Source organism: Miscanthus floridulus, chromosome 8 (genome assembly GCF_019320115.1).
Source record: "Miscanthus floridulus cultivar M001 chromosome 8, ASM1932011v1, whole genome shotgun sequence".
Lineage (NCBI taxonomy): Eukaryota > Viridiplantae > Streptophyta > Magnoliopsida > Poales > Poaceae > Miscanthus > Miscanthus floridulus.
Genome location: NC_089587.1, coordinates 59,171,545 through 59,190,352, shown reverse-complemented (window position 1 = coordinate 59,190,352; position 18,808 = coordinate 59,171,545). Strand labels below are relative to the sequence as shown.

General features: G+C 43.4%; 1 protein-coding gene across 1 annotated transcript; it reads right to left on the bottom strand.

Moving 5' to 3' along the window:
• Positions 1-482: 482 nt before the first annotated feature.
• Positions 483-6,801, bottom strand: LOC136475381 (BTB/POZ and MATH domain-containing protein 1-like). The gene is made up of 2 exons (XM_066472894.1): positions 6,537-6,801; positions 483-1,216 (listed from the first exon to the last, which is right to left on the bottom strand). The coding sequence occupies exons 1-2, from the start codon at positions 6,799-6,801 to the stop codon at positions 483-485; spliced, it is 999 nt and encodes a 332-aa protein (XP_066328991.1).
• Between the last annotated feature and the right edge of the window lie 12,007 nt (positions 6,802-18,808).

The window sequence follows — 18,808 nt, the reverse complement described above, 5'->3', positions numbered from 1 at the left end:
GGTTCAGGACAGGACAAGCCCAATAGCAAAAAGAAACCCCAAAGGAACAAAATAGGCTAACTGAGCACTGCCTTATCACCCACCTCGCTTGGCTTAGCGGCATCACTTGGTACTTTGGCAACAGCTTAACTGAGCACTGCATATATTAGTTGGCTTCAACTTCATTGAAACTGCACGTCTGCCTATGGCACTTGATCGAAACATCATAAGACAGGATATATCAGTAGGCGGCAACTTCATCGAAATTGCATATTCACTTGGTAGCAACTCCACTTGATACATCTGCATATATCAGCTTGCAGCAACTTCGTGTAGTAATACAAGAAGTATAGCTGAAAGAATAGGCTCTCTGTTCATCAAGCACTCCATATTCTAATATGCTCCAAATTAAAGGATACGAGATAGTGCTCACTGCCATCCCAAAACACTACTAAATGTATAGTCGAACTTCTGAACTATATATATGTGGAGAGTTAAGCATTCTACAACCCCACCGTCATTGCCAGATCAACAGCAAGTGTTGCGAATTTCTGCAACAGCATGAGAAAACCATCTATGGCCACTGCCTTCATGAAATTTCTCTTCACAGCAAAGAAGTCTATGCACTCTCTCTTCAACTTTGGACAGCCGTATGTCTCAGCGCAAACTAAAACAGAAGCAACCGTTTCCGCTGAGACATTCTCATATAGCTTGAGTTCACATATAACCTTGAGACGGTCTAGTGCAAATCGGTCAGCCGCGACAAGCAAATGTATCATCATCTCAACGAGAGGGTCTCCAAGCTCAACATTCGAAGGCAAGGCATCGGTGTACACGAACTGGAGCATAACTTTGAATGCCGCAGGCTTGATGTCGTGCAGCGTGATGGATGGCATTGTGGCATCTGCCATCGTGCCAAAGAGCTCCATGTTGAAGACCGGTGATCGGGCTGCGAGCACCGCACGGGGAGCATGGAACACCTCACCACCGACAATGAAAGAGACATCTATCCCGAAAGCAGAATCCAGTAGGTGGCCTAGATGGCTTGCTAATTCGGGCGGTGGCGGCACAGGCAAGGTGCTATCAATGACTATGACCCCACACAAGATTGTGACCCTGCCATTCTTCACATAGGATGACTCGAGATCACTTCGCTTCACGAAGCGTTTCCACACCAGATCGATGCCGTGCCTGGGTGGGTAAACCTCCACGGACCTGAGCGCATCTGAAGAAGACATCGTTGTTGACGTAATCCTGATGACTCAGTAACTGGAGCCAAGGAGAAGTGGGAAGCGTGAGCCTGGCGGAATTTGAAACCATGGCAAGGCGGGAACAGTAGTTGTCATGGTGATCACGCTCTGGGTGAGTCTGTATCGAGTCAATTGCGGTGTGGCAACTTTGTATCGTGTGTGTTAGCTAAATTTGGTGTGTGTACCGAGTCAATTAGCTATAGGCTTAAGTAGTGGGTGTGTTGAGGTGTGGATAGCGCCTAGGAACACTTTGTAATACTGACTGTACTTGCAGTTATCAGGGGTGAAAAAGGGCACCGTCTCCTAGGAGACCTCCGAGTGGTTGCTACAGTGTTCATCATGTTTCTTGCGTTCTTCTTCGTAGATCGCTTGTTCTGTTGATTGCTTAGGATAGCCACGAGCATAGCCATGTGTTTGTGATCCTATTTTTATCCAACATCTGGTATCAGAGCCACTTTCACACGGTTCATTCCACTACAAGTTCATTCATGTCGCTGGAGGATGGTGAAGGGAGTCGGGGAAGCGGTGGTCGCCATCATCAGGTGTTTCCGACGCTGAAAACATCAAATTACATCAGCTGGAGTATCCGGGTGTAGGCGATCATGGAGGAGCAGGGGTGGTGGGAGGTGGTGGAACCGCCGGAGGGGAGTTCAGCGGTGAAGCAGACGGAGGCAGTTGCTGGCAAGGACAAGAAGGTGCGGGCGCACTTGTTTCAGTGCCTGTCGGACGAACTGTTGATGCTAGTGGCGAAGAAGAAGACGGGGAAGGAAGTGTGGGATTCCCTGAAGGCACGATTTGTAGGCGCAGAGCGTGTGAAGGACGCGCGGCTACAGACCTTGAAAGCCGAGTTTGATGCGCTGAAGATGAAGGATGAAGAAACTGTAGATCAGTTCACCGGGAAACTGACAGAGATGTCAGTTAGATATGGGAACTTAGGCGGGTCGTTGGAGGATTCGGAGATGGTGAAGAAGCTGTTCGACACCGTGCCCGATTGGTTCCTCAACATGGTGGCCGGGATCGAGCAGTTTTATGATCTGAAAACCTTGGCATTTGATGAGGCGGTGGGTCGATTGAAGGCCTTTGAGGAGCAGACACGGCAGGGAGCCGGCAGTGCTCGTGGTGATGGCGGCCAGTTGCTGCTTACCCAGGCAGAATGGGAAGCACGACAGAAGAAGACTGGTGGCGGTGATTCCTCAGGGAGAGGAAAGGCGCAGGAAGGTGGTGGCCGAGGTAGAGGGAGAGGCCATGGCGGTGGAGGCCGTGGTCGTGGAGGACGTGGAGATGCGTCAGGCAAGGAGGGCACTGGCCATGGCAAGGATAAAAGCCACATCCAGTGTTTCAAGTGCCACAAGCACAGGCACTATGCAAATAAGTGTCCAGGTGAGCAGAAGGGAGAAGAGGCGCACCATGCGAGAGCGGAAGGAGTGAAGCAGCCAGAAGCGCTCATGCTTGCCGTCGTCTCGGAGGAGGTGTGTTCAGTTGGAGATAGGGGAACGATCAACCTAACTGAAGCCAAGGTGTTTCCCGAACTGCATCTGACCGGGGATGGCGAGCTGAATGGTGACTGTTGGTATCTTGACAACGGGGCTAGCAATCATATGATGAGAGATTTGAGGAAATTCACTATGTTGGATGAAGGTGTAACTGGGAAGGTGAGATTCAGAGACGGTTCTTCGGTGGAGATCAAGGGGAAAGGATCAATTCTATTCAGATGTAAGACATGCGATCAATGGGTGCTTCCGGGTGTTTACTACATTCCTAAACTCCGGAGCAACTTGATTAGCCTAGGACAGCTGACAGAGAATGGTCATCGGATTGTGATGGACGATGATGACCTAGAAGTACAAGACAAGATCTCTAGGAAGCTGATCATGAAGGTGAGAAGGTATCTGAACAGACTGTACCGGATAGGACTGAATCCAACAGGGCCGGTGTGTTTCCTAACGAGCGTTAGTGAAGAGGCATGGTTGTGGCATGGACGTTTGGGTCATGTTAACTTCCAATCGCTCAAGCAAATTACCAACAAGGCAATGGTCGGTGGTGTGCCAGTGATTACACATCCAGAACAGGTGTGCCATGCGTGTCTAGCAGGGAAGCAGGCACGAGCTCCATTTCCTTGGTCAGCACAATGGCGAGTGGGGAAGCCACTGGAACTACTGTATGTTGATTTGTGCGGGCCCATCACTCCATCAACTGTAGCAGGTAATAAGTACTTTATGCTCATAGTAGATGATTGTACACGGTGGATGACCATGTATACTCTGAAATCAAAAGATCAGGCAGTAGATGCTTTTGTCAGGTTTAAAGCAGAAGCTGAAAACACTGTTGGGCGTCAGATAAAAACTGTAAGATCAGATAGGGGGTGAGTTTCTGTCACATGCTTTCAGAGATGTTTGTGTGAATGCTGGGATAAAAAGGTAGTTTACTGCTCCATATTCTCCACAACAAAACGATGTTGTAGAAAGGAGGAATAGGACAGTGATGGAAATGTCTAGATCTCTGATGAAGGGCATGGGAGTTCCTGCAAGGTTTTGGGGGGAGGCAGTCAGGCATTCGGTTTATTTGTTAAATCGTTTACCAACCAAGGCTATGGGTGATTGTACTCCATATGAAGCCTGGAATGGAAGAAAACCACACCTAGGACACCTGAAAGTTTTTGGGTGTACAGCAAACATCAGATCTACAGGACCACATCTGAGAAAGTTAGCTGACAGGAGTCAGAGAATGATGTACCTCGGAGTAGAGGAGGGCAGTAAGGCTCACAGACTATATGATGCTCAAAACAATAAAATAGTTGTGAGTAGGGATGTGGTGTTTGAAGAAAATGTCAAGTTTGAGTGGGGAACTCAGAATGTGACAGACTGCAATGTCGAGTTTCAGGTGTTAGATGAGAATTTGTCTGAACAGTTAGTCGATGGTACTGGAAATGTACAAAATGGAGAATTGATGAATGAAGGAATGCCGGGAGCAGCAGCAGGTGATGCTGATATTCATTCACAGGGAAGTACTGGTAGTGGTGGCGGTGTGCCAGACCTGCTACAGTCTCCAAGTACACAGGCAATGCCTTTGGGTAGTCATAGCCCATTGGTGAATACTGTTGGGAATCAGGCAATGGGTGAAACACTTGAACAAAGCCCAAGTGCAGTTGAGCAACCACAGTTTGGCTTCGATAGTCCTGGAGCAAGCTCATCTGATTCAGAAGATCAACCTGAGAGACTCAGAAACCTCAATGATATTTATCAGAATACATCGAAGGTGGAGTTGATGTATGATTCAGATGGTGAAGCTTTAATGGTTGAAATGGAGGAACCAACTAGTTATAAAGAGGCAGCGAGTTATGCTGGATGGACTGAAGCCATGAACAAAGAAATTCAGTCAATTGAAAAGAACAAGACCTGGAAGCTGTGTCAACTACCAGTCGGTCATAAACCCATTGGGTTGAAATGGGTGTATAAATTGAAGAAAAACTCAGATGGAGAGGTGACAAAACATAAGGCCAGACTGGTAGCTAAAGGTTATGTTTAGAAAAAAGGGATAGATTTTGATGAGGTTTTTGCCCCTATTGCTAGACTTGACACAGTGAGATTGATTTTGGCAATGGCTGCCAACAGGGGTTGGCAGGTGCACCATCTTGATGTTAAATCAGCTTTTTTGCATGGAGAACTTGAAGAGAAAGTGTATGTTTCACAACCTGAGGGATATGTGGTGGAGGGGAAAGAACAGTATGTTCTAAAGCTAAGTAAGGCCTTGTATGGTCTTAGGCAGGCCCCTAGAGCATGGAATGTAAGGCTAGATAGAAGCCTAAAAAAACTCAAGTTCCGAAAGTGTGCAAGTGAGCAAGCTGTTTACACAAGGGGTGTGGGAAAGAGTGCTATCATTCTGGGAGTGTATGTGGATGATTTAATTGTCACTGGAGAGGACCCAGCGGAGATTAAAGAATTCAAGGAGCAAATGACAAAAGAATTTGAAATGTCTGACCTTGGTTTACTGTCATACTATCTGGGAATAGAAGTTGGGCAGTACAGAGATTTCACTACAGTGAAACAAACTGGTTATGCAAAGAAGGTGCTGGATCAGTTTGGCATGGGTAAATGTAATGCAACTAAATTTCCTATGGATCCTGGAACTAAGTTGCACAGTGACAAGGGTGGACATCCTGTAAATGCCACTGAATATAGAAGAGTGATTGGGTGTTTGAGGTATTTACTTCATACAAGACCAGATTTGGCCTACTCAATGGGAATTGCTAGTAGGTTCATGGAAAAACCCACAATGATGCATATGAATGCAATTAAGCAGATCCTCAGGTATCTAAAAGGTACAGTAGAGCTTGGGTTGGTGTATACTCAAGGAGGATCAGAAGAACTGTTGATGGGATACTCTGACAGTGATGTGGGTGGTGACTTGGTTGGGAGAAGAAGTACTACAGGAATGGCATTTTACCTTGGAGAAAGCCTAATCACTTGGTGTTCACAGAAGCAAAAGACTATCGCATTGTCTTCCTGTGAAGCAGAATTCATGGCAGCCACATATGCAGCGATGCAGGCTCTTTGGTTAAGGAGTCTGATGGCAGAAATCACTGCAAAAGAGCCCAAGGTGGTGACACTATATGTTGACAATAACTCTGCAATAGCTCTGATGAAAAACCCTATGTTCCATGGAAGAAGCAAACACATTGATATTAAATATCACTTCATCAGAGAGTGCGTGGAGCGTGGGTAGGTTGCAGTGAGAAGGGTATGCACTGAAGAACAGAAAGTTGATGCATTGACAAAGCCACTGCCTGCAGGCAAGCTTACTGTCATGAGGCATTTGCTTGGAGTTCGGGATCTGAGTGGTCTTCAGGATTAGGGGGGAGATTGTTGACGTAATCCTGATGACTCAGCAACTAGAGCCAAGGAGAAGTGGGAAGCGTGAGCCTGGCAGAATTTGAAACCATGGCAAGGCGGGAACAACAGTTGTCATGGTGATCACGCTCTGGGTGAGTCTGTATTGAGTCAGTTGCGGTGTGGCAACATGTATCGTGTGTGTTAGCTAAATTTGGTGTGTGTACCGAGTCAATTAGCTACAGGCTTAAGTAGTGGGTGTGTTGAGGTGTGGATAGCGCCTAGGAACACTTTGTAATACTGACTGTACTTGCAGTTATCAGGGGTGAAAAAGGGCACCGTCTCCTGGGAGACCTCCGAGCGGTTGCTACAGTGTTCATCATGTTTCTTGCGTTCTTCTTCGCAGATCGCTTGTTCTGTTGATTGCTTAGGTTAGACACGAGCATAGCTGTGTGTTTGTGATCCTGTTTTTATCCAACAAGCGTGCCATCTCTGCACACCATGTAAGCATCGAAGATCGCTCTGACGTTCTTGGATTTGGTCAGCAGCTGCAGGTAGATTGATAAGTGCTCGTTGTCGCCATCTACCTTGTCCCCACGTGGGTAGCAGTTAATCCTCCACAGGTAACCGCCGGCGGAGAAGTTCTCAAAGCTCACGGCGTCCCTAATGCCAAGGTGATGGATTTGCGCGTAGTTAAGCTTGAACTCGAGGAAACCAGAGGCCAGCATCCTACTGCTTGTCTGCATCCTAGAGGAATTCCCGTGTAAATAAAACCAATTCGCAAGCAACAAAAACCCTTGATCGTAAGAAAAACTGAAGAAATGAACGCGAAAATACTCACATTCCAACAAATGGTTGTGAAGCCTCCGCAGCTCGCTTCACTGTTTGGTGGGACGGGACGGGAGAGAGTGATGGCCTGGCCGCCGCGGCGCGGTGTCCTAGAGACGTAAGTTGCCCGCTCCAGTCAAGCTGCGGGGAGACTCGTGGGCTCGTGGCCCAAACATAGGCCCATCAAAGCGGATAAGCCAACCGTTGCCTTCTTTGCGGATGACTCGTGAACTAGTTCTAATTCTAATCATATATTATTTCAGTAGAGAGAGAAAAATCATATCATTGATCCAGCGGTAGTCTCGTACATACACTTCACGAGCATGTGAGGTTAACTTGTAAGACTATTCATTTGTTCAAAAAAAGCTTTCACTAGCAACAAAAAGAAGGAGAAATGCAATAGACATCCTAGAGTGTGTTTTCTCTTCCTCTGTGGCTTTACTTGATGCAGGCAATGCTCTAGATGAATAGAGTCTAGTTAAACACTGAAGTCAGTGTATAGTCCTTACGCTAAATCCAACGATCAACCTAAAAACATTGGACATATGTCGCACAATCTAACATTTCAGAAAAGACACTTGACTGTATTTGTCTGGACATATATTTATATATGTAATGTTTTTTTTTCTCTATTCAGTTACTTTTTGAAAAAAAAACACTTGACTGTATTTGTTTGGACATATCACCATTGATCACAAATCTAAGCTCATTATAAGGCATTACCATATGGACCATGGTCATTGTTTTGCAATATGTAATCTATGAAATATATTGAAAAAAAGGAAAGAAACCGGTCTTTGTTGATGATATATATGAATAACTATTAGCAATCAATAAATAGATGTTTAAAAGGTTCTAACTTGGAGCAAATTATAGAAGACTTGTATATTTTTAAATGGCGAAAATATTAAGGGCGATAGTTCACAAGTGTATGAGTGAATTAATTAATAGTTCCTCTGATCTAACTAACATTGCCTAGGAACCCATATTGTCTGTCTTTGCTTTTGCAGACAATAACGAAGCAAACACACATTATTTATGAAATGAACCATATTATTACTTCCATTGCCTGTCCATAACTACTTAGTGTGTTGTAGTTTCTTTTGGTTTGTGTAACTCTTATATAAGAACAAATGTATATATACAAATGTTATACATGTTGGTATGGAGTAGTAAGAATTGTGTTCCGACATCTTTTCTGTTTGTTTTTCACCATTGCTGTGTTCATGATCTTCAGACAAATTAGCAATCTTAAGATAGACCTTGCACAAGATATTTGGCATGCTGGGTTGTGGCAGCAATAAAACTACCGTCAGGCCCATAGTTATTGGTGACTGGTATAGCATATACTCCTATCCATTTAGCCAAGCATAAGCGAATGCAATTTGGCTTCGGTATTGTGGAAGTTTTTATAAACACATAAGAACTTGTTTTGATGTCGTAGTTTCGAAAAAAAACTTGATATCAGTTAACTAGTTTAGCGAGTGTGGAATTATAAAACTGAAAAAATACTAGAGATTTTTGCAATACCATGATTGTCAACTAGCTATAGATAGAATTTATTAAAACCTCTTAGGTGACTTAAACTGAAGTATTATAGAAAAAAATAGTAATTTCCAAAACTCCTGAAAAACCCTGTATCCAACAAGCAGTTCTAAATTATTTTTTTGTTGACTCCTTTGGATTCTAACCAATAGGCAATAGGGCACCGTCTCTAAGAAGCCTACATGTCACCTCACTCAACGACGGCGTGTCCTCCACAGTGTTCTGTGAGGTAATAAAAGAGTTCTCTCTGCTGGAAGAGCTTGAGCTCGTGATAAAATCTGACACCTGGACGTCCATGAAAGTATCAACCAGATGCTGGGCAGAGCTGCTTCAAGCAGCTTGTGAAGCTTGCAGCCATCTGAAGTGTTTCACGGTGCGCCATGCTGGTGGTAGCAAAAGCGATGGCTACTACTGTCAAAGGCTTTCTCTGTCCCCTCAAGGATTTGCAATCCCAACAATGCATGGGCTATGGTTGTTAGAATCATAAATGTGTACCTCTCTGTGTGTAACCCGTAGATCCGGGGAAGACCCTTCTCGCCTTTCACTGTTGCGGCATAGCAGCAGCGTAGACGCCGGTGTAGGGGTAGCTCCGGCTCGGTGGCGAGACAGCGGTCCGGTGTAGACCTGTAGGGGAACGACAGCGGTGGCGGGGCACATCCCGTCGCTGGCAGCACCTCTTTAGGATCGGATTAGAGTTTTCTGTAGGTGGGATAGCGGCTCTGTTCAACCTCATGACCCGAGCCCAGTTCCCCACTCCTCTATATATATGTGCTGTGCGACAGGGGCCCACCAACCAGTTAGGGTTGGGCTCTCCCGATCAGGGAGCAGAGGCAAGGGCCCAATAGGCCGTTGGGCCTATTGGTGGAGATCAACTAACATTCTCCCCCTTGATCTCATTCCATCTTTCACTTTCATATCATTTACTTTTGTTCATTCCATTACAGATTAGCGCATAGAGCATGTCTCATCGTCACGGTCCATTGCCGATAGACTTAACAGCTACAATACACTACTCTATTCTGAAATAGATACTTATCTTTGTGCCTTCTTTTGTCCAGGAATTTTAGGCTTTCTCTTAAACCCATGCTAGCTACATGTTCTCTGAACACCATGTTCTCTGAACATATTGGGTGGTAAGTCTTTTGTAAGCGGATCCGCAAGCATCTTTTCTGTACTTATATGCTCAAGACTTATGACTTGATCCCGGACTTTATCTTTCACAACATAATACTCTATGTCAATGTGTTTGGCAGCACCACCTGACTTATGTTGTGAGCATATTGTACTGCCAGATTATAATCGCAGTATAACTTAAGTGGTCTATAGATGTCGTCAACCACCTTCAAACCGGGTATGAACTTCTTTAGTCAGTTCACCTGCCCGTTGCCTCATAACACGCTACAAACCGTCATACATTGTGGACGATGTAGTGACAGTTTGCTTAGAGCTTTTCTATGAAATAGCTCCCCTTTGCGAGATGATAGAAAATCCACGTCTAGATATGTATTCACTCTCGCATAATCAGAATCTGAATATCCCACCATGTGGAGTGAATCAGATCTTCTATATGTCATCATGAGGCCTTTCGTTCCTTGCAAATAATGCAAGACTTTCTTTACTAATTTCAGTTTTCTATTCCAGAATTGCTCTGGAATCTGCCAAGTAAAACCCGGTAACAAATGCCAAGTCAGGGCGCGTACATACTTGAGCATGTTGCAAGCTTCCGACAGCTGCAGCATATGGGACCACTTTCACTTTATCGATTGAGCTCATATTGGTTCCTGGGGCATTGAAAATCCCCATATCTATCGCCCTTGACTATAGGAGCAGGTGAGGGACTACATTTGTGCATACTGAATTTCTTTAAGATCTTTTCTATGTATGCCTTTTGTGACAGTCCTTATACCATTTTTCTTCTATCTCGGTGAATCTCGATCCCTAGAACGAACGAGGCTTCGTCAAGATCTTTCATATCAAATTTCTTTGTCTCCAGTAGTAGACTGACATCACTACTAGCAAGTAAGATATCATCTACATACAGGACAAGGAAGATAAACTTCCCATTCTTAAACTTTGTATTGACACAATTGTCCTCTACATTCTCTTTAAACCCAAAATTCTTTATTGTCTGATCAAACTTCAAGTACCACTGTCTTGAAGCTTGTTTTAATCCATAAATGGATTTCTTTAGGCGGCATCCCATTCGTTCTTTCTTTCCATGACAAAACCTTTCGGTTGTGCCATGAAAATATTTTCCTCCAAGTCTCCGTTGAGAAATGCCGTCTTTACATCCATCTGATGTAATTCTAAATCGTAATATGCCACTAATGTCATTATGATTCTGAAGGAATCCTTACATGAGACTGGAGAAAAGGTCTCATTGTAATCAATCCCTTCTCTTTGCATAAAGCCTTTTGCCACAAGTCACGCTTTATATTCCTCTATATTTCCTTGAGAGTCAAGTTTTGTTTTGTAGACCCATTTTATAGCCTACTGTTTTGGCTCCTTTAGGAATTATTTCCAAGTCCCAAACTATATTGGCATTCATTGATTTCATTTCATCTTCCATGGCCTCAAGCCACTTTGATGAATGATCACTTCTCATGGCTTCTTCAAATGAGGTGGGATCATCCTCCATTTGAAATTCCTTAGTGTTGTACACTTCATAATCAGCAGGAATAGCTGATTTTCTAACTCTTTGAGACCTTCTAGGGGCCTCCACTTTTGGCACATCTTCTGTTTGAGGCTGTTGTTGCTCCCCCTCATGTGTGGCAATAGGTTCTATAGAATCCTGAAGAACATGTTCCTTATCGTCATTCATTGTTGCCACAGGTGGGATAACAACAGGTGCTGGCACCACAGTATCTAGCACTATCGGTGCAGCTATAGCAGGTAGTGAGAAAATTGGCTCATGAATCATTGGAGTGGGCGCTTACACCCGCTTCACTTCAAGGTCAATTTCTCGAGCTACCATGCTCTCCCTCATCAATTCGTCCTCTAGGAAGACAGCGTGTCTCGTTTCCACAAACTTTGTATGTCTCTCTGGATAGTAGAAAACGAAAACCTTTTGACTTTTCTGGGTAGCCAAAGAAATGGCACCTTACTATTTTGGGATCTAACTTCTCAATGTTTGGGTTAAATACTTTAGCCTCAGCAGGGCTCCTCCACACACACGCAAGTGGTTTAGTGAGGGTACACTTTCTGTCCATAACTCATACGGTGTTTTGGGCACCGACTTACTTGGTACTCTTTTGAGAATATGAATGGGGTTTTTAACGCCTCCATCCATAGGCTCAACTGTAAGATGGAGTAACTTATTATACTGCTCACCATATCCATCAGGGTACGATTGATTCTTTTAGCTACTCTATTCTACTGAGGTTCACCCGGTATAGAATACTGGGCTACTATGCCATTCTTTTAGGGTATGCCGACCGTAGTACTCTCCCACGGTCAGACCTGACTATCTTAATCTTTAATATCTTAAATTTATCCAATGCTTCTATTCTTTCTTTGATTGGATAAATATAGCCATAATGGGAGTAATCATCTATGAATGTTATGAACGGATCATAACCATCCACGCTCTTTACAGGAAAGTTGACCACAGATGTCTGTGTGAATAATCTATAAAATTCCTGCGCTTCGTTTGTCATCTTTCTTAATCTTCTTTACATACTTTCCTTTTATGCATTCCCTACATTGTTCTTAATCTGAGAGCTCTAATGGAGGAAGAATATCATTCTTAACTTGTCTTTCTATTCCCCCTCGAAATATGGCCTAAACGATAGTACCATAATTTCGACAACGCATCGTGAGCTCTCTTATGCCACCATTTTCCAGAGTAACACTCTGTCACCAGCTGCTATGTCTTTGAAGAGCCAGTGAAATGACTCTTCATTCTATCGAGGTACTCGGTGACTGTGTCACACTCTGGGATTGAGCCCACAATTGCAGGTTCAATCATGTTCTTTATCACAGCCAAAACATTTCTTATTGGCAGTGACCCACTTCCTATACACAAAAGTCATAGGACTATCTTTTGGGATTCAAAATCCCTCTCTTTAGTTGCCTAAGTAGCATCATTCTCTTTTGTCTCCCTCACCAGTGCCACAAACTCAGTGGAACATGGTGAGGTGACTACCCAGTCCACCTTAGACAAGATGAAAACTAGGTCAAAACTTTTCTTATCATAAAAATAACACCATTTGCATGCCTTGATTCCAACGTTGGTCAAAATCAAAACATACAATTATTCTTATGCACTAATTCTACATCACCGTTGGGCAGAAATAGAATTAATACATAAATCTTTAACTTTTACAACTGTTCTTACACACTAATTCTACATCACCGTTGAGCAGAAGTAGAATTAATACATAAATCTTTAAAATTTACAACTCTTCTTATACACTAATTCTACATCACCGTTGGGCAGAAGTAGAATTAATACATAAATCTTTAAAATTTACAACTCTTCTTATACACTAATTCTACATCACCGTTGGGCAGAAGTAGAATTAATACATAAATCTTTAAAATTTACAACTCTTCTTATACACTAATTCTACATCACCGTTGGACAGAAGTAGAATTAATGCATAAATCATTAAAATTATGATATTGTTATTAACAACGTTGGTCAGAAAATAACAACATCATAATCATGTCAAATCTCTTTTTCTCTAATTAAATACCACATTGGTTCAAAAATAACTGGAGAATCAACAACTTCTTTAGCAGGGGAAAAATTTTCACTCAATTTCTTAAATTTTACCCACAGGGAAAATTTACTTTTTCTATTTTTCTTTTGAGCTATTTTTCATTTTCCAGAAATTAGCAATTACTGGAAAAGAAAAAATCAAAAACTGATCTGGATTCTTTCACTGTTTTCGGCCCAACCGGCAAAGCGGCCCACGGCCCACGTCCGCGCGCGCTGTCCCGCGCGCTCCCCCCGCGCCCAGGCCGCAACCTGTGCCTGGGCCGGGATTCCGGCCTCGCGCGCTCGCCTGCCTGGGCCGCGACGCTGGCCCACGCATCTGGCGCCGTTGAATCCAATCGGACGGCCGAGCGGGCGTTTCGGCCGGTCAAAACCCCAGCGCCGCTAGGCTCCCTGCAACCCTAGCGCCATTCGCCCCATGCCTTTCTCTCTCTTCTTTCTCTCTTCGCCGCTTTCCTCTCCTCTCTCAGCCATAGCGATGAAACCGAGCGAGAGCGAGCAAGGCGAATGAGTGGAGCAGCGAGCCCCGGCGCCGTCGCCGGCCCCCTCGCCGGCGTGCGCGTTCCCCAGCGGGTGAGCGCGCCGCCGTAGAGCGGCCTGGCCACGGCGCCTCTGTGGCCAGATCCCGGCGAGCAGTGCCCCCTGGCCGGCCCTTTCTTTTCCCCGCGCGCCGGCGTGCACGACGGCGAGGTAAGCCACCCCCTTTCCCTCTTCCCCTTTCGGTTTCTTTGGTTCTTGTGCTCGGATTTCATCCGATTTGGGGATTAGGGTTAGGGTTTGGGGATGGGGTTTCACTGTTTTCTTTTTCCCTTGTTCCCCAATCGGATTTAGATCTTGTTTGCTTTTCTTTGTTTGACCGATTGGGTGGGTTAGGGTTTCATTTTCTTTTGATTTCTTTTCCTTTTCGGAGTTCATCCGAATGGGTTCCCTTCCCATCCGAATCGGTTCCTTTCCCCTTCTCCCTTTCTCCTTTCCCATCCCCTCCTTCTTTTCGATTTGGACTGTGTTCTTCTCTTTTCCGAACCAGTGGATAGGAATAGGGTTTAGATCTAGGGTTAGGGTTCGGAAAACGACCTACCCCTTTTCCCTTTCTCTGATTTGAGTTTTCTTTTCTCTTATCCGAACTGATGTGGGGAATTAGGGTTTGGATCTAGGGTTCCTTTTCTTCTTCCCCTTCGGATCTGAGCGGGTCTAAGCCGAATCCCATTTCTTTCTTTTCTTTTCGCTTGTTCACCCAAAAAGGGGATCTAGGGTTAGGGTTCGGTTTTCTTTTGATTTCTTTTCTTTTCTTATTTGTACCGAATCCCTCTTTTCCCCTTCCTTTACTTCTTCTCTGATCCGAACACGGATCTATTCTTTCTTGCCGTGTCAGTGCGGCACTTTTCCCGCATGGTGGCGGTGGTGACCGGGGTTCCAGTGACCTCCGCCACCCCCGGTCCCTTTTCCGTTTCTTTTACCCGATTAGGGTTAGAGTCACATAGAGGCAACCTAGCTCTGGTACCAATGTTAGAATCAAGGCATGCAAATGGTGTTATTTTTATGATAAGAAAAGTTTTGACCTAGTTTTCATCTTGTCTAAGGCTGTTTGGGGACAGCTTCACTAGAGACGTGGTACCGAGCATTGCAGATGGCTGCCCTAACCTGCAGTCTCTTGACATCAGCCATATCCCCTGCCTGAGTCGTGAGGACATAATTTGTGAGGAAAGTTCTGGTAATGCAGAATCCCTAAAGAAGGCAACCATGCATGTAAATAAAGGTAGGAAAGCAAATGTACATAGGACTCAGAGTAGCACATAAGAGTGGTGCACTGGTGCTGCAGAGATGAACGCACACACTAAAATCAACCGAGAAGCATTCAGAAGCTCAGCCCAAGCTTTCACCCGTCAGTGCAAATGGAGAAAAATACTTTGAACACATCTTGATATAGAGCATAGCTATGGAAAATTGTAAGGTTGACTAATTTTACATGAACTAAAGTACCACAGCTCACGGAGGATGGATCTGACGCCGGTGGAGAGGATCTGATGCCGCTGGTGGCTGGAGCTCAGCTGCTGGCTGGGCTGGCTGCTGCTTACCCTTGCGGCCATGCCAAGACACACACGCAGGATGGCGCTGCCCCGGAAGCCAGAAGCCAGCCACCCCGTGCCTGCCGCTTGGCCGTGCCGCCGACGCTGAGGCACCAAGGCCGAGCGCGAAGCACTCTTTGCCACCCGTGGCTTGCCGAGCAATGGAGGAAGTCGCCGCCTCGGCAAGGCCGTCCGCTGCCGCCGCTCCGCAAGGCCGCTGCCGCCAGCTGCTCGCACCCCCACAGCGCCGTCGCTTAGCAAGGCCGTCCGCCGCCGCCAGCCGCCACCCGCTCGTTGATTTAGGGTTAGAGGATTGGGAACTAGAGAACTGGGGAGGAATCAACCGACCGCTATATACTACTCCCTCCGGTTCTCTAAAACATGTTTTTGGACATCGACACGGACTTGAAATGATTTTGATTGTAATTTTTTTTTCTTCTATAAAATATTTATAAAATATAGTCAATATATACTTTTATGAAACTACATTTCGAGATGAATCTACTTATACCACTTTTATATTTTCAAACTCAACCCAAAAAAATTTATTTATAGTTAAAGTTTAAAATATTTGACTTAAGACAACCTCAAAATGACTTGCTTTACAGAACGGGAGGGAGTATGCGGCATGGGAGACAGGGGAGTCGTGAGTGGCCTCTTTTGGGCCTCGTCGCTACTGGGCTGGCCTCTGGGAGGGACAACCAAGCAAAATGATGTTACCGTCACAGACTACAGCTTTCTATGATGATTTTTCGTAACGCCACCTCCAAACTGTCATGTACCACCATAATTCTTGTAGCTAAAACAGGTATTCTCCTAGACCTGAATGGTATTATATTTTGATCGACGATTTACTCCAAACGATATCTATCAACATGTACAATAGAGGCTGAAAACCTGTGAGGTGTTAAGTATCGAGTTTGCATCGAAACACCATGTACGTGTTGAGTTTTGTATATATACACCTGATATATTTGTTGTCTTCCCTCTACTCGTTAAAATGTTTCCTTTTGGCATTGAGCTTATCTTCACTGCTACATAAATGACTTTCAGAGGGGATGGATCCTAAAGAATTTACCTATCCCAAAAACAAAGAAATCTGACTTATATGATCCCCATAATCTCGGTCTATAATCAAGAGATCCAAAAAGATCTCTTTTTTTAATCCAGAATTCAAATTCTATAGTCACTATCTAGAATCCAAATTCTCATGATTTAGGAAATCCAAACCGGATGTACATGATAACACAACAAGTTTGTTTATTGTATTAAGTTTTTTGTATATTAATAATTAACAGAAGTGGGTATTTTATGAACATAAATTTCATACTGTATGGTTATTGAAACATTTTTCATCAACCTAAATGTTTGTAATTTAGATGTAGATTTGAGAACATATTTAGTTTTTTTGAATATTGATAGAAGTGGAGTTTAGATGCAAATTTAAATGATTACTTATATTATCTATCATAATAACAGGTGGATAGTTTGATGAAACTTTTGGGGGTTGTTTTAGGTTATGTTTCATAATGGCATAGGTGGTAGTTTAGATATAGATTTATATGATTACTTATGTTGTCTTTCCTAATGACATAGGTGGGTAATTATTTAGAAAATAGAATGGATACCATAGTTATTGTCATCAATGGTGATTGTAGTCTACCGAATTGATCGATGGCTTGAGCTTTTCCTTATTTTTAAGGAAATCTAGAATTCGCCCTTTTTTTCTTAGCACATCTTGTGAGGATTAACATGGAGCATCAGTTAGAGATCCAATCAGTAATAGTAAGATGATTATTAGAGTTTACCAAGATGGCTAGTTTAGAGAGCATGTTAAAAAAAGAGAGCATAAAGTAGTTTAGAGAGCATGATGTTCTGTGACAGTTTAAAGGATTTCTCGTTTTCTTTTTCTAGTGCGCTTACGTGGATTTACATGGATGCTCTATTGAGAGCCTCTAACCATAGTAATAATTAAGATCTATAAACAAAAAAAGAATGATGCCTAAATTCCCTTAAAAATGATGCCTAAAAGAAACCACAAACCAATAGGTGAAGTCATGTTAAAGGGGACAAATAATGACTGCTAAAGATAAGGTTCAAGATTTGAAAATTGATAAATGACTGCTAATGATGAAGTGTATGAATTATGAGAAGGAACTAGTACTAAGAGATAGGTTTTTATTAACTTGGAATCAAGTTATACCGATCTAGAAAACCGAGCAAACAATATAGCAGCAACAAAGGATATAATGACCAGAATTAATTCTTTGCCATGTTTGTTTAGGCCACCTACCTCTATATAAGCATGGCCATTGAGCATTGCATTTCAAATATTCAATTTCGCATCCCATGGCGCTTCTCAAGAGTAATGATACTAGGGCTCTCTTCTTGGCGGCGATCGTGGTCATGGCCATGGTGTTGACACCCTGCCCTGCACACGGAGCAAATGATGGTATATATGTGCATCATGCACACTCTAACCATATATATTCTTTCCTAAAAGACTGTATGCATTGGATATCATCGGTATGGTCATTATTGACTAGTTTTTTTTTAACTCCGTGTAGAGAGGTGCACGCATATGCGGAGGTGCACTATCCCGGCATGCCGCAACCAGTGCAAGCGGTGGGGGTATGCCAACCCTGTGATAAACTGCTGGAACACACCACCAAATACGGTTTTGGACACATGCTGCTGCTTTAGTAATGCTGCAAGAAAATTGGCTTGATTTTTACTACTGACAACTCTAGCTGGATCTTGACTGATCAATCCAAATAAATATATTATAATAATTTGATGGAGATAAATCCTTGTTTTGAAGTTCCAAATTGCCTCAAGCTCTAAAGGCGTAACATCCTCAAATAATGGTATGACATATTATTACCTGAAGCATGTTGCTCAAACTAGTGATAATCATTTTTTATTCTGGACGTGGAACAAATATGGATACATCAGGTACAATTCATAAACATAAATGATCCTTAAAACATTAGGGATGAAAACATACCAGAATGGAGCAGATAATGTCTTTCCCATATCCTAATCCATTTCTTGGTCGGATTTGGATCGGATCGGATATTATACGGATTCGGATACGAATACGGATCTTTTAGATGTTGGGAATGGTACGGATTCGGACCGGTGTCGGAGTAGAAGCGGACTTTTTTTAAGTCGGATAATATGTGTTTACATGTTGTTGTTTTTATGATGAGAAACAATTCATTAACCAAAGTCATAAAGTGGCAATACAACACGAAAATTAATACAAGTTCTCAGTTTAGATTTAAGAGTATAAAACAAGCGTGTAAAAAGATACTTAAATTAGTATATATAGTTGACGAGCTTTGCTTGCGGGCTAAAATAATTAATTTAATAATGCTTGTGTCATGGTTGGACTGACTTGTATTCTTGCCGCTTGGGCTACTTAAAATATTCGGATTATCCTATTATAAGCGTCGGATAATCCGCATTCAATTATTGGATAATCCATATCCGTCGGATTTCACCAATCACATATCCTACACCGCATCTGCATAAAATCGGATTAGGATTATCCGCATCTGCACGGATATTAAAGACACTTCTCCATATCCT

Excerpts from the sequence above, each read along its gene's own strand:
- LOC136475381 (XM_066472894.1), bottom strand. The coding sequence starts at position 6,801 with ATGCAGACAAGCAGTAGGATGCTGGCCTCTGGTTTCCTCGAGTTCAAG. Across the intron at positions 1,217-6,536 it reads GGTGTGCAGAGATGGCACGC|TGTCTTCTTCAGATGCGCTC; the intron begins TTGTTGGATAAA and ends CGTCAACAACGA.